Source organism: Sander vitreus, chromosome 15, assembly GCF_031162955.1.
Source record: "Sander vitreus isolate 19-12246 chromosome 15, sanVit1, whole genome shotgun sequence".
Lineage (NCBI taxonomy): Eukaryota > Metazoa > Chordata > Actinopteri > Perciformes > Percidae > Sander > Sander vitreus.
Genome location: NC_135869.1, coordinates 20,402,492 through 20,415,502, shown reverse-complemented (window position 1 = coordinate 20,415,502; position 13,011 = coordinate 20,402,492). Strand labels below are relative to the sequence as shown.

General features: G+C 40.7%; 1 protein-coding gene across 2 annotated transcripts in view; it reads left to right on the top strand.

The window, feature by feature from the left end:
* Positions 1-13,011, top strand: part of lmtk2 (lemur tyrosine kinase 2) — a 32,230-nt gene that overhangs the window by 3,253 nt on the left and 15,966 nt on the right. For both annotated transcript variants that reach the window (XM_078270181.1, XM_078270182.1), the window contains exons 2-6: positions 4,289-4,422; positions 5,021-5,174; positions 6,341-6,417; positions 9,462-9,580; positions 9,893-9,980. In XM_078270181.1, the coding sequence (XP_078126307.1) occupies positions 4,289-4,422; positions 5,021-5,174; positions 6,341-6,417; positions 9,462-9,580; positions 9,893-9,980 (572 nt within the window). The remainder of the gene's footprint in view (positions 1-4,288; positions 4,423-5,020; positions 5,175-6,340; positions 6,418-9,461; positions 9,581-9,892; positions 9,981-13,011) is intronic.

The following is a 13,011-nucleotide window of genomic DNA, read 5'->3' as shown; positions in this document are numbered from 1 at the left end:
ACAGGATCAGGCTGCATGGTATCAGTTTGATAATGGTTTGATCTGATGGACCTGTAGTTTTGGAAACAATAACTTAAGCTTTGGTAAAGACGGTCTTCTATTTTTCAGTCCCTCTTCTGCGTGGCATAGTGGGAGACCCCAGACATGGGTTTCCCTGTCTCAGTATGAGGCTATTGGGGGGGGGGGGGACCAGTACAGTAATGCATGATGCAGTAGATAACATTTCTTGTTTTAAATGTTCATGGTGGTTTGATGTTTACCTAAACTATAGTACTGTAGCTCTGTAACTCACCAGTTCAACTAACAAAAATGTACTACTGAACTACTACTGCTGAACTACTGCCTGTGACTCTCACTGAAGACTATAAATAATTTCTCTTCACCGGAAAACATTTACTGCACTTACCTTTTTAGATTTAGCAGGGAAAGCCAAACCAATGGTATGAACTTGGACACCACATTGTTTCCCCTTTTGTTCACCTATTGTGTTTTTGTTTGTTTCTTCGCTCCTGGCAATTTTAATTACTCTGGATTTCTTCATGCATGTATTTTCCTTTTCTTGTGCAGTGGATATTGTGTAGTCTATGGTTTTGAATGGTGCATGTTAAGCAGATTCAGTCTAACAGGTTGGGTTGCGTCAGCTCAGAGTTCTCCTCCTGTTCCTTTCACTTACAACTGTGGCACAAAGGAAGTGAGTATAGCCTTCGGTAGCCCTAGTATTAATTTTTGCATTCTATCCCTGATTTTATGTTCATTTTATTTCTATTATCCCTTATTGTAAAGCACATCACAGACTGACACAATTGTAATTTCCCCAATGGGGATCAATAAAAGTATATAAATTAAATTAATCCACCAGGCCTGTGTCCTGATAATGGACCCTTTAAATCTTTAATTACTTTTCTCATCAATATTTCACCGCAGACACTGTCTCTCTATTGTCATCTTTAGTATAGAGGAGAGATTTGTGGAAGTAATCCTGTGGAAACACCCATCTTTTAGAAATAAACTATTTGTGTTTCAGGTATTTAAACCATTTACAGTTTGCATTACAGTATAACTCCTTTCACTTATCCTAAAGGCCAAGTTACCTGTGGTGTCTTTAAGGCAGTGGTAAGACTTATAAAACTAACTTTCTGTCATATTTGCTGAAACTGACCCTATGTTCCAGTAGAACTACATGAAGCAGGTCATTTAAAAGAAATCCAGCTCCTCTGGCACCACCTACAGCCTGTAGTGCGATTTGCAAAAATCCACCGCTCCCTGTTCAGATGCACCAATCATGGCCGGGGGGGGTCTATCTGTGTGTCAATCACTGCTCATGCACACGCATTCATTCTCCCTTGTGGGGGGAGGGGCTTAGGACACCGTTTTGGGCTTTAGCAGAAAGGGGGGGAGGGACTGAGAAGTTGTTGATTTTCAAATGTTTTGGCTAAGTCCTGGATCTTCCCAATCCTACCTACAGCACCTTTAACTGAGCATGATAGAGTTGTGATCTTAATATCATGAGTAAAGAGGCCAGAGATTGAACAATCCTGTCTATTTTTGTCTGTGATAGCTTGGCGTGCTGTTGTAGGCATTAAATGAATCTCAATCAATCATGCCTGACACTTTGGGTCATATCTAATCTCCCACAGGGAGCTAAAGTGATTGCTGCTCATCTCATCTGTCCTCTGAATATCATGGGCTGTGCTGTCTGGATTTGTAGTAAGATCACTGCTTAGCCTGTTGGTAGGCTACCGTTCAGCAGCTACAAGTTCTTACCTCAGGTTCATTTCAAGGGAATGTTTTATTTATGAACTGGGGGAAGGCAGGGCCTGATGCCAGATTGAGTAATTTGCTTCCGCACAAGACCTAGTGTTAGGGTTTGGCTGAAATTACCACTCTGCCCCCCTCAACAATGCAATTGTCATTGGTTCATTGTCCATGTGGATACATCTAGAAGCATTGTGTACATGTAAAAAGAACATGCATCCACATTTGCAGATCTGTGTGCACACTGATGTGTAAAATAAGTAAAATATACATATTTCACCTCTTTCTGTTGGCAAACGACATTATGCATTACAGCCATCATCTGGTAACGAGTGTGACAGACACATTCCAATTTCTCTGCTTGCTTTCTACTCGCTATGTTTACAATAAGGTAAACACACACAGTTTAGACGTTCTCATTGACATTCAGTCGACTTTGTATGTCTTTTGTCATCTGCATTCATATAAAATAGGTTTATCAAAAGGACAGCTTGATGGAGAACAGTTGGCCAATGCTTGTGCTGCTGCACTAAGAACGTTGATCAGTCCACAATTTTACGCTTGCTAAATCCCTAACAACCTAAATATAAACAGATTAATGATGACTCATGTATTGTGGGATACTGTAAGCTATTCAAAGAGATTTGGAGACTTTTTTTTTTAACATTGCAGGAACAGGCCACGCAAACATATGCCATCATTTGGAGAAGCTTTGCTTGCACCATCCACACTATAATGTGAAAACCTTTTTAAATTGATTACATCTGGAAAAGCACCGTTTATATATTGAAAAAGGCCAACATGGAGAGAAAAATATTGTTAGGCTATATTATATATTTTCAAATTTAGCGGTTTAGTGTGGGCCAGACATATTGACCTTTAGTCTGGTTTCTCATTATTCCAAAGGGCCGACTCTTTGTGTTGCAGTCATACTCAAGCCTGTTGTTTTTCTCCTTTTATGTGCTGATGAGAAAACAACTAGAAGTAGGTTTGTAGTCTGGATACAGCACCCGGGTTTATTTGTCAGGAATTTGTAGTTCAGCAGAAGGAGACTCCGTAGGTGTCGATTCTCCCTCTAGCAGACAGGATGTACCTGACAAGCTACAACCAGTGGGAGACAGAATAAACACAGGAGGGAGAATGGGGTTACACATTCTTACTATTCTCTCGGTACACACTTAAACTTACTGACACACGCACATCACGCCAGATATAATGTTGTGGGCCGAGATTAGATTAGAGTTTACATTAATTGCAATGTGATGCAACATAGTGAAATTACAAATTAAGAGAAGAAATTGCGCACTTAGATTCAGAGAGACTCCCAGACGACATCCAACACCATTTCTGACTGACACAGTTAAAAGTGGAAGGGATTGACTTGAACGTCTTCTGACTGTTCACTCACATACAGCAGTGACTACAACAGACAAATGAGCGGTGACATGGTGACAAGCTCACCCCCCACAAAAAGGTTAAGCTCTTGTCAGAATTACAATATACACATCTTTTTAATATTTAGTTGGCACACATGACCAATTTGTGAGCTTCCAATCCAAGAAGAACATAATTTGTTTTGGAAAAGACTATTGACAACACTTACCAATTCTGACTTTGTAGTATCTTTTGGTTATAAATAATATATAACTGATATTTATTTGATACATCGCTGACTTAATTTAAATCAAAATCTGGTATAAATATGGCTTCGCTGCCTACTACAGCTCACTATTATTTCCTTTTAGTAGCATATTATCCATGTTTATTACAAGAATACTCTACAGGGGCTGGAATAAATCGGGCCTCTAATAGTTAATGTGTGAATGCAGTCTCCAGAGCAAAGATGTTGAACTAAACTGGAAATCGGTTGCACTCAAATGGAAAGCCTCAGCTGTGTGAATGTTGATCAGCATATCAGTGTAGTTAGAGAGGAGCAGCACAGTGGGTGGGTTGCAAGGCTGCTGTCAGCCCTGACACTTGAACTGCTGGGCCAGCAGCATCCTTAACGGTGCAGCCTAACACCTGCTGTCACCACTGCTGCACCATCAGCTGCGTATCAGCAAGTGGAAACCCCCACAACTGTCTCTCTGAATGGCTGACCAGGGGTAGAGGATGGGTGGTCTGGTCTTAAGAGTCACAGTTGTTACATCATGTTTACAGAAATAAAAAATAAAAATCAATAACTGTTTGGACTCTTTTATACAAATAAAAGTATTGTATTTGCACAGTGTTACACTGCAATTGAGTTGCTAGTAAAAGAGAGTTCTAGAAGTAGCATTTTAAGAGCACTGTGCAGTGTATTTCTGTTTTTGAGCTTAAATGTACCTACCTTTTTGTTGTGGTTGGATTTAGAAGAACAGCCAGTACATCCCTGGTGCGCAGTATTGCTGTCAAACTCACTTATGTTTATATTTGTAACAAAGCTTTCAGGTGCCAAATTTTTTTCTCTCTTCTATAATACATTTTGTATAATAAAGCACGGCTATGAATGTGAATAAATCAGCATATTTTCTGTCTGTTTTTCTCACTTCAGGTGGAAGCACAGGGGACACGTTGTCTGTCTCTCTCTACCTGTCCCTGGTAGTGTCACTGACGGCGCTTGTGGCCTTGGTGGTGTTGCTAGTGAACTGTGTGACCTGCTGCAAGCAAAGGGAGATCAACTTCAAGGTGAGAGTCCTGGCGGGCAGGTAGCCAGACACACGCAGCTCCACCTGCTCCCTCATAAATACATGGAGCAGAAATGGATTGTATTGGACAGTGTCTGTGAATTTAGCGTCTGTCGTGAAAGATATGCACTGCAGTATCGTGTTTAAGGGTGACCGAAATTAAGTCATAATCTCGAATTTCGAATAAAAAAAGTGGAATCGCCCCCATGTCGCGTCCGGTCGGCTTGCCAAGCGGGGAAAAAAAACAGAGAAAAAAACACACGTGTAGCCTGCTCGAGGTAGTCCATTTCCTGATTGATTCTACCACCACTCCAGTGGAGACGCTAATGAGCTAGATTACTACATACACAGTAGCAGAAGAAGACCAGCCCCCCCCCACACACACACACACACACACACACACACACACTCAGGTCAGATATTATATTGCATAAAAGTCTAGTCTAAAAATGGCATAGCAACCTGTGCTTAAAAATAAATAAATGTATGAATCGAACCGTGACCTTAGAATCGAAAATGTAATCGAATCGAGGATTTGGAGAATCGTGACACCCCCTATTCGTGTGTTTTCATCCACTCTTGATTTTTGTTTGATGTAGGAGTTTGAGGACCACTTTGACGATGAGATTGACTTCACTCCACCAGCAGAGGACACGCCTTCTATGCAGTCCCCAGCCGAGGTGTATACCCTCGCCGTGTCTCCTGTGGCACTGCCTGGACCCCCACACCTCCAACCTCCTGTCTGCGTCACAGGTCAGACACATGCACACTCACAGACAAACAGAAGATGTATACTGTGGCAAAATTCATTGCTTCAAACGTGCACATATTGTACGTGCAGATGACCCATTGATAATGTTTTTGAATGGCTGGATTTCGGTTGTCTGAGTTTTCTTCTGTTTTTTTTTGTCTTTTTAGTGTCTATTTTTAGATCCTAAATTTAAAATTCTAAATATACAGACCTTTTTAAATCCTAAATATTTAGGAGAAATATATGGAGAGTGCGTGCATTTTGTGAGCTCTCCTTGTCATTAGGGGTGGGAATCAGAGGGTACCTTACGATACATGGCTCACGATACCGATAATATCACGATACAGCAATTCTGTGATAATCAATATATTGCTAGACAATCCTATAATGATATATCACGATATCGGTCTAATTATGACTACAAAATAACCTTGCAAGTTTTCTCTCTTTATTCACTGCAAGTCCAAACTATTAGAAAACTGCACAATTCTGCAGCACAAGTTTTTCAGTCTGTGAATTAAGATTACAGAACTACAGAGCAACTATGGGTCCTGACTTTGGACTTAAACGTGGCTGGGGCCTCTGTTATTTTTCTCCAACTGCTGTCTGCCATCCCGTTGAAAACCTCTTCGTCTAGTTAACTTATGTTCAAGTTTCCCTCATTCATGTGTTGAGCGCCACCTCGAGGAGCCATGAAGTTGCGATGCTGGGAGCAGGGGAATCTATTTAGAGCGCTTTATTTTATGAATTAAAATATCGATATCTGGTGCCAGCATATCGATTATCGTATTGCACGGACACCAATATATTGCCATAAATATCGATATTTTGTCCCACCCCTACTTGTCATGTGCCTTTTTTCTAGTACATATGTAATTAGGTCATTCCACGAGAAAAACACATCTGATTTGGGGTCTTAATAAACTTTCTCTACTTTATATTATCCAAGTCTGTTTTTGTCATATCTCTGTAAAAACCCACTTTCAGCAAAATTGCACTGCAGTTTTCGGTTTGGTGAGTTAAATCAATCTGATGGACCTTTTTTTTTATTTATTTATTTTTTTCTTATCGATTTTATAAGCAAGAAATGTAAGTTTTCCAAAACTCTGTATGAAACTTGTTGATTAGTGCAGTCTTCATTAACATTGTTTTGTGGTTTGTTTCACAGAGGGATCCACAGGCTTCCAGGTAGCACGTCACAGTCTGAGTTACATTCAAGAGATTGGCCATGGCTGGTTTGGCCAGGTAACCTGGTTTTCTTTAATGGTCATCTTTTGTATTGTCCCAAACAATAACAAATACAAATAGATAATGTTAAGTTAGGGTCATGTTTGTTTTATTCTATACAGCCATTAACTAGAGAGATCTGAAGGTAGCTGACTGCGTCATCTGTGCCACAGGCTGGGTATATTCTCTAAATCTCTTCTAACTGGAGGTTTATGCACATATTCTCTGCCCCTGTTTTTACTTCTTTTTTATAATCCTTAACCTGTTCAGTGGAATTTGCATTCTTCCCCCATTTTTCAAATCTGTTGCCGACGTTTTTGTCTGATATTGTTTGCCTCTTTTAAAGTAGCTAAGAGGAACTTTCAAATGTTTCTTTAATTTTCCATCTGATGATCATAAATGTCCTGTAACAACAAACAAGACTAACAGTGGAAAGAACGCTATTTTTATATAGATTTTGTTAATGCCTTTGCCCGGATCCGATTCTTCCCGCAAAGCAGGGCTTAAAGTATTCCGGCACCGGATCTCAGGCGTGCGGCCGTGAGGGGAAAAAAAAACAAAAAAACGTTCATGCGGTTTAATAATTTAGAGTCAATTGATTTCACGTACTAATCGTATGAGAGGAACGCAGCTCTAACTAACGCAGGGCTTAAAGTACTCGGGTCTGGTGCCGGATTTCTGGCGTATGATTATTTTAGAAAAATAAATAAATTCAAAAGTCCACATGGGATTTATTTTTGATGCGCTGGGTTTAACCAATCATCGAACTTCCACCTACCAATGAAACAAGTTCTAGCCAAGAGTGCTAAGAGAGTGCGGTGTGGTCTCCGTGGTAACGCGGCAAAAAAAAATGGAGGCAAAGTTTATCTGTTATTGTATTGTAAACTTCTCGCCTATAACATTTTCAGACACACATTTAAGTGCACTGTTTGGCAAGAATACGAGGGTTTATGGACAGAACCTGGGCACAGTAGTGTTTCCTGTATTGCAAAAAGTAGGCTGAAAAAAGTTTTCTCTGCCATTTTGCACCAATTTAAAAAATGTTCTTGCCATTCTGCTGCATAGATAGCCCAGTTTTATTCCAGCAGTAAAATATGTATGTAATGGGTGCTGGGCATTAATAGAGGACAAGAGGAAAAGGGTGGAGATGGGGAGCTGTTTAACACTTGGTGCCTCAAATTGAGGGAGCCGGGTGCTTGCTTCTGCAGCGCATGTTCAAGGAAGACACTGTACGGCAGCAGCGGTAAGAAAGTGCTTGCTAGTCATTAGATGCTAGTCACAAAGCTTCGGTCCGTGCGCTCTGTCATACGAGTACGTTACCGGCAACGACGGCTACCGCTGCGACTGCACCTTCACTGAGTGACCGTGTTTGTGATACAAACAATACGTATGTGCACGTTCATAGAGGAATACGACTTGTCATTAACGATGGCCACTGTGTAAAAGCTATCTGAAGCCCAAACTGCCTTGACAAAGCTGTCTGTTTGGAATCGGCACGGCACTTATTTAAACATAACGGCCTTGTCCCAGAGTTCAGACGTCTAGCTATATGAGAAGCTAAACAATGCAAAGTTTTTAATAAATATACATGTCAACACAACTAATATCAACATGGACAAAATCATGAATGTACTAATTCACTGTTTTGATGATGACCTGGCCAAAGTAACAACACAACATCTAGAAAGTTTTGTTTTCACAATGATTCATTGTAGGATTATGGAAGAAGTAAAAATTGATCCAAAACTTTTTACTTCTTAAAAATTCTGACTTTTATTATTGTGTAATGGAAGAAGGACTTTAACTGTTTTGCCAGTCAACTTAACTTTAATGAGTACATACTGAAACATTACCCCCCTCCCCTTCCAAAAAAAGTTTGATCAGGATTTTTTTTCACTTTAAGCCCAACTTAAAGTCACAAAAAGATTTATGGCAGGTTGACCGGCTCTACAGTCACACATTCTGATGGGTCACAGATTTCTTTATATAGGCCTAATTGCATTTACATTTAATTTTAGAAGTTAGAAGCCCACTTCAGGCGTATTTGTTTCGCAACGTGCATATAAAAGCATGGCGAGGTATGTACAAACAGGCTGCTCTGAGGTAAAAGCGCAGACTGCCTGTCGCGGGAACTGAAAATGGCAAATTGCGCTTTTCCGTGTCATGCATATGCATTCACGGGAGGGTCAAGGGGAAAGTAGGAGTTTCCCATAAAGAGATGGGAGGGGAAGCGTAAAGTGCACCTAATTATGTATTCCGCGGTATGTACAAAAACCGCCCGTGACAGTGCCTCTATTTTGCAGTGAAAATTCTCCGCCTCTTAAAAGCAGGTTTAAACCAGCCGGAAGAGGGTTTCCTCGCATATGCCTCCTGATGAAATGGGAGCAGTAATCCATAGGCCAAGGAGACGAGCTGAAAGGATTTTTGCCACAAGGATCACACTTTTTCTGTTGAGTGAACACAAAATCATTAAGCGTTACAGATTAAGCAGCCATGCAATATTACAGTTAGTGGAAAAGCTCAAAGATGACATTGTATCTCTGACTCAGCGTTCACATTCCATTCCAGCAGTTGTTAAACTCCTCGCCACATTACAAAATATTGGCATCAGGATCATTTCAAACAGTCATAGCATCAGCAGTGGGAATATCGCAGTCTGCACTCAGCCGTGTCATTGCCCAAGTACTTAATGCTTTGCTACAGCTCAATTTACGGTATAGTGGGCGGAGAAAGGCGCTGATTACCCGATGAACTGCAGGTTTGGTAAATACGACGTTAGCTGAAGTATCACAGCGTGCGCTTTCTGCGTGTTGGCTGTGGCACTAATAATGCTACATTCGCAAATGTATGTACATCTGGCCCTCTGAGTAACTCCAGCACAAGCCGGCACGTGCTAGAAAAGATGTTTACGACAGCAGGCGTGGTAAAAACATCACCACTTTTGTCCAAAGGGGCCGCTAGAATCGACACAAACTGAAAGTTCCTTGTAGCCACTTTAACACGTTACATGTAGCGGTATCTCTGTATCTTTTTTAGCCTAAAGTGTTGTTGTGTATTAACAGGTCCTTCTGAGTGAAATCTACACAGATCCAGGTGGATCCCGAGTGGTGGTGAAAGAGTTAAAAGCTAATGCAAGTGCCAAGGAGCAGAATGATTTCCTGCAGCAGGGTGATCCATACAGGTAAACCGATTTGATTTTTGACTGAAGACTATTATGTTTTAAATTATTTTTAATCAGGTAATTTATAATTAACATATTTGATTGATTATTATTAATATTTACTTTAATTACATTTTTAAAAGTGTCGGTGTATGGCAGCTATATGACATCACTGTAATGTTAGCAGCACCGTCTACTCATCCTCTTACACATTGCATCAGACTTCATCTCCTCTCAAATCTACGGATATTATTTTAAAGTATTACTTCAAAGCTTATTGCAGTCCTAATCCACATCATTATCAACAGGCTTTGTGTTATTTTGTCTATACAGAGTCCTGCAGCACCCAAACATCCTTCAGTGCATGGGACAGTGTGTTGAGGCCATTCCCTTCTTGCTTGTCTTTGAGTACTGTGAAATGGTGAGTGAGAGACCACATGCTCTGCTAAATGGTATTTACAAGCACAAACATGCAGTCTTTGTGTACTAGTGTCGAGGAATTAAGAGATGGTTTATTTACTGCTTGCTAAATCTCCACTTAGAAGGCTTCATTACATACATATTTTACTGCTGGAATAAAACATAAAACTGGGCTGTCTAAGCAGCAGAATGGCAAGAACTATTTTTAAATTGGTGCAAAATGGCAGAGAAAACATCAATAAGGCTCACTCTTTTTTCAGCCTACTTTTTGCAATACAGGAAACACTACTGTGCCCGGGTTCTGTCCATAAACCCTCGTATTCTTGCCAAACAGTGCACTTAAATGTGTGTCTGAAAACTTTATAGGCGAGAAGTTTACAATACAATAACAGAATCTTTGTTTATATTTGATCAGCACTGCTTAGTTATACATTATAATATGAGTTTGGTCTGAGTTTGAGAGAGTGAGAGAAGGGCAGGTCTGTCTCTCGATATGTTGCTATATTCTTTGTGTCTGTATGAGAAAGTACAATCTGTAGTTCGAACAACAGCCCTCGAGCAAGCGAAATTCTTTGCTGTGGTATGAACACGGAGATCTGGGCGCTGGGAAGATCGAAGGAAGTTTACCATAGTTCATTTGCATATACTACCCCATTGTTACGTTACAAAGCTGGTTGAAAATCAGCAAAGTATCCCTTTTTAATTGAGAAATCTGAGAATTATTAAGCCTGTTAAGCTCACAAATTCATAGGGCTAAACCCCTTTTAAATACTGTCCAGCAAGCATGCATAGCTGACCTGCCCTATTGACCATCTGGCTGAAAGTCTACTGTTTCAATCCCAATATAGCCCCTCTGTTCTTCTTTTCATATTGAAGTGACTCAGACTCCATCACGGCATCTGATTTATTCACTGTTTCTCTTTACTTATTCTGGGTGGGCTGGGCCAGACTGCTGGGAGCTTCCTCCCCTCCCTCCTCTTCTGCTCCCCTCCTTTTGCCGAGATCGCATAACTAGTCTAAGCCTGAGACTTCTCGCTTTCCCACTTGACCCAGTTAAGCAACAGTCTTCATTTACGCTACTCTGGTGTCGGCTCCACCAGTTGCTGTGTTTGTGCATGCTGGAAACTGTTGAGTTCAGTCTAAAGTAAACTAAGCTGTTCCTAAAGAAACCTGTGGAGTGCCCAGTGACAAATGCAATAAGCCAAAAAGTTACCTAAAATATACATAGTGCATGTATGTTTGAATTATCTCAATAGGAAAACCCTAGGAAAACAGTAGCTTTTGGACTCACAGAAAACACTGCACATTTTAATGCATTTTGATGCACTCCAACCTGTAATAATTACTAACACTCAGTCAGAGAGATGTTGATTCAACATTTGAGGCTGTAGTTTTTTATAGAATTATTATCACATTATATTTGAAAATTGTTTTGTGTTTCATTTTAAATATGAATAAAAAGAGAGAATCAATATGTGGCAGTCAACTTTGATATTGTGGCGTACCGCCACAAATAAATCAATGTATGGAAAACACTGGATTTGGTATTGGAAACTTCTGACATTTGGAGATTTCTGCAAGTATTTTTTCGGCGATTGTTTTAGGAGCACTTTAGTTGTGGAAACTGCTGAGAAACCTCTTTATTGTCAATATACCAATGAAAGCCATGCATCGTCTGAATGCCCTAGTTCTGTAGTGTGTGGTCGCAGAGTTTCATGAGGCTGTGATTATCGTAGAAGTCACATACAGTATACAGTGACACAAGTTTCAGATAATGGTCTTATGGCGGGGTTTCTATGCAGTATAGAAAAGTATAACATTTAATTTTAGTATTTGGATAATTATGAAAGAGTGTATAAAATTGACTATTGCCCCTATTCTGTTCTCTAAAATATAAAATTCAGAATTTCTGAAAAAATAAAAAAAGTTAAATTGAGTTGGATGAAAACACATACTTGACAAAGTGTCAACAGTCAATCACTCAGTTTACCACTTCTCATCTTCGGTGCCTTGCTCAAGAGCACCTTGGCAGTGCCCAGGAGGGGAACTGCACCTCCCCAACTACCCTAAGGGAGATTCAAACCAGCGACCATCCAAACCATCCCAACCCAACTCCCTACGGACTGAGCTACTGCCACACTGTTTCCTGTAAGTGAAGCAAATACTGCAACCCCCGCTTGCTTACCTGTTTTTCCAACCTGGTAACGTGTCCAGCAGGGTCCAGTTCGGTTCATCTTGCCAGACATTGCATAACGTTGTAGGGCCGGGGATATTGTCAGTTGCCCAGGGCTGGCCTGTGTCCTGGCATTGTGTTCTTTCCCAGCCAGCTCTAGTAACACCCCTGACAGGAGATAGAAATGAGTTAAGGTGAATGACTTATCACAAGTGTGTGCGAGTCATTAGGGCAGATAGCGTTTGAAGTCCAAGTCCTGTTTGTTCAAGGTGATAATTTGTGAGGGTAGCACAACTGAGTGATGTCTGGGCTTGTTATCCCTTGCTATATAAAGAGTTTTGAGGACTTCATCCAGCATTGAACCTGCTTTCATGTTAAATTTAAAGTAAAAAACAACTTGTCTGTGGCCTCTATTACTACTTCAGACGGCATCAATCATGCTCTAAATGTCGCAACATGAAATGTGACACTGCAGCTGCGCAGTGGACAAGATGAATCCCAAAAAGCCTATACACTGTGACGTTCCCTCTGACAGCCCGGAGATTGATTGTGGTTTTTCTGTCCAATATCACCCGTGCCGGGTAACCCTGACTCAAAGCATTTTACACATCAAAATACATCAAGCAGCTAGTGCAGGGGCCACAGAATGTCACATACTATAGTGTTCGTGACAGCTTGTAATGCACGGATTTCCTGCCTGGTGCTTGGCCAGGATGTTAGTCAGACCCTTCTCTGGTTCAGGGTCTCGGACATGAGCCAGCTGACTCCTGGCTTTCGAAAGTTGTTGATCTCCTTCGTATATTACGGTCGTTAAAGCAACAATCCTCGTAGCGTTATGGTAGTGCTCTTTATGTTGTTG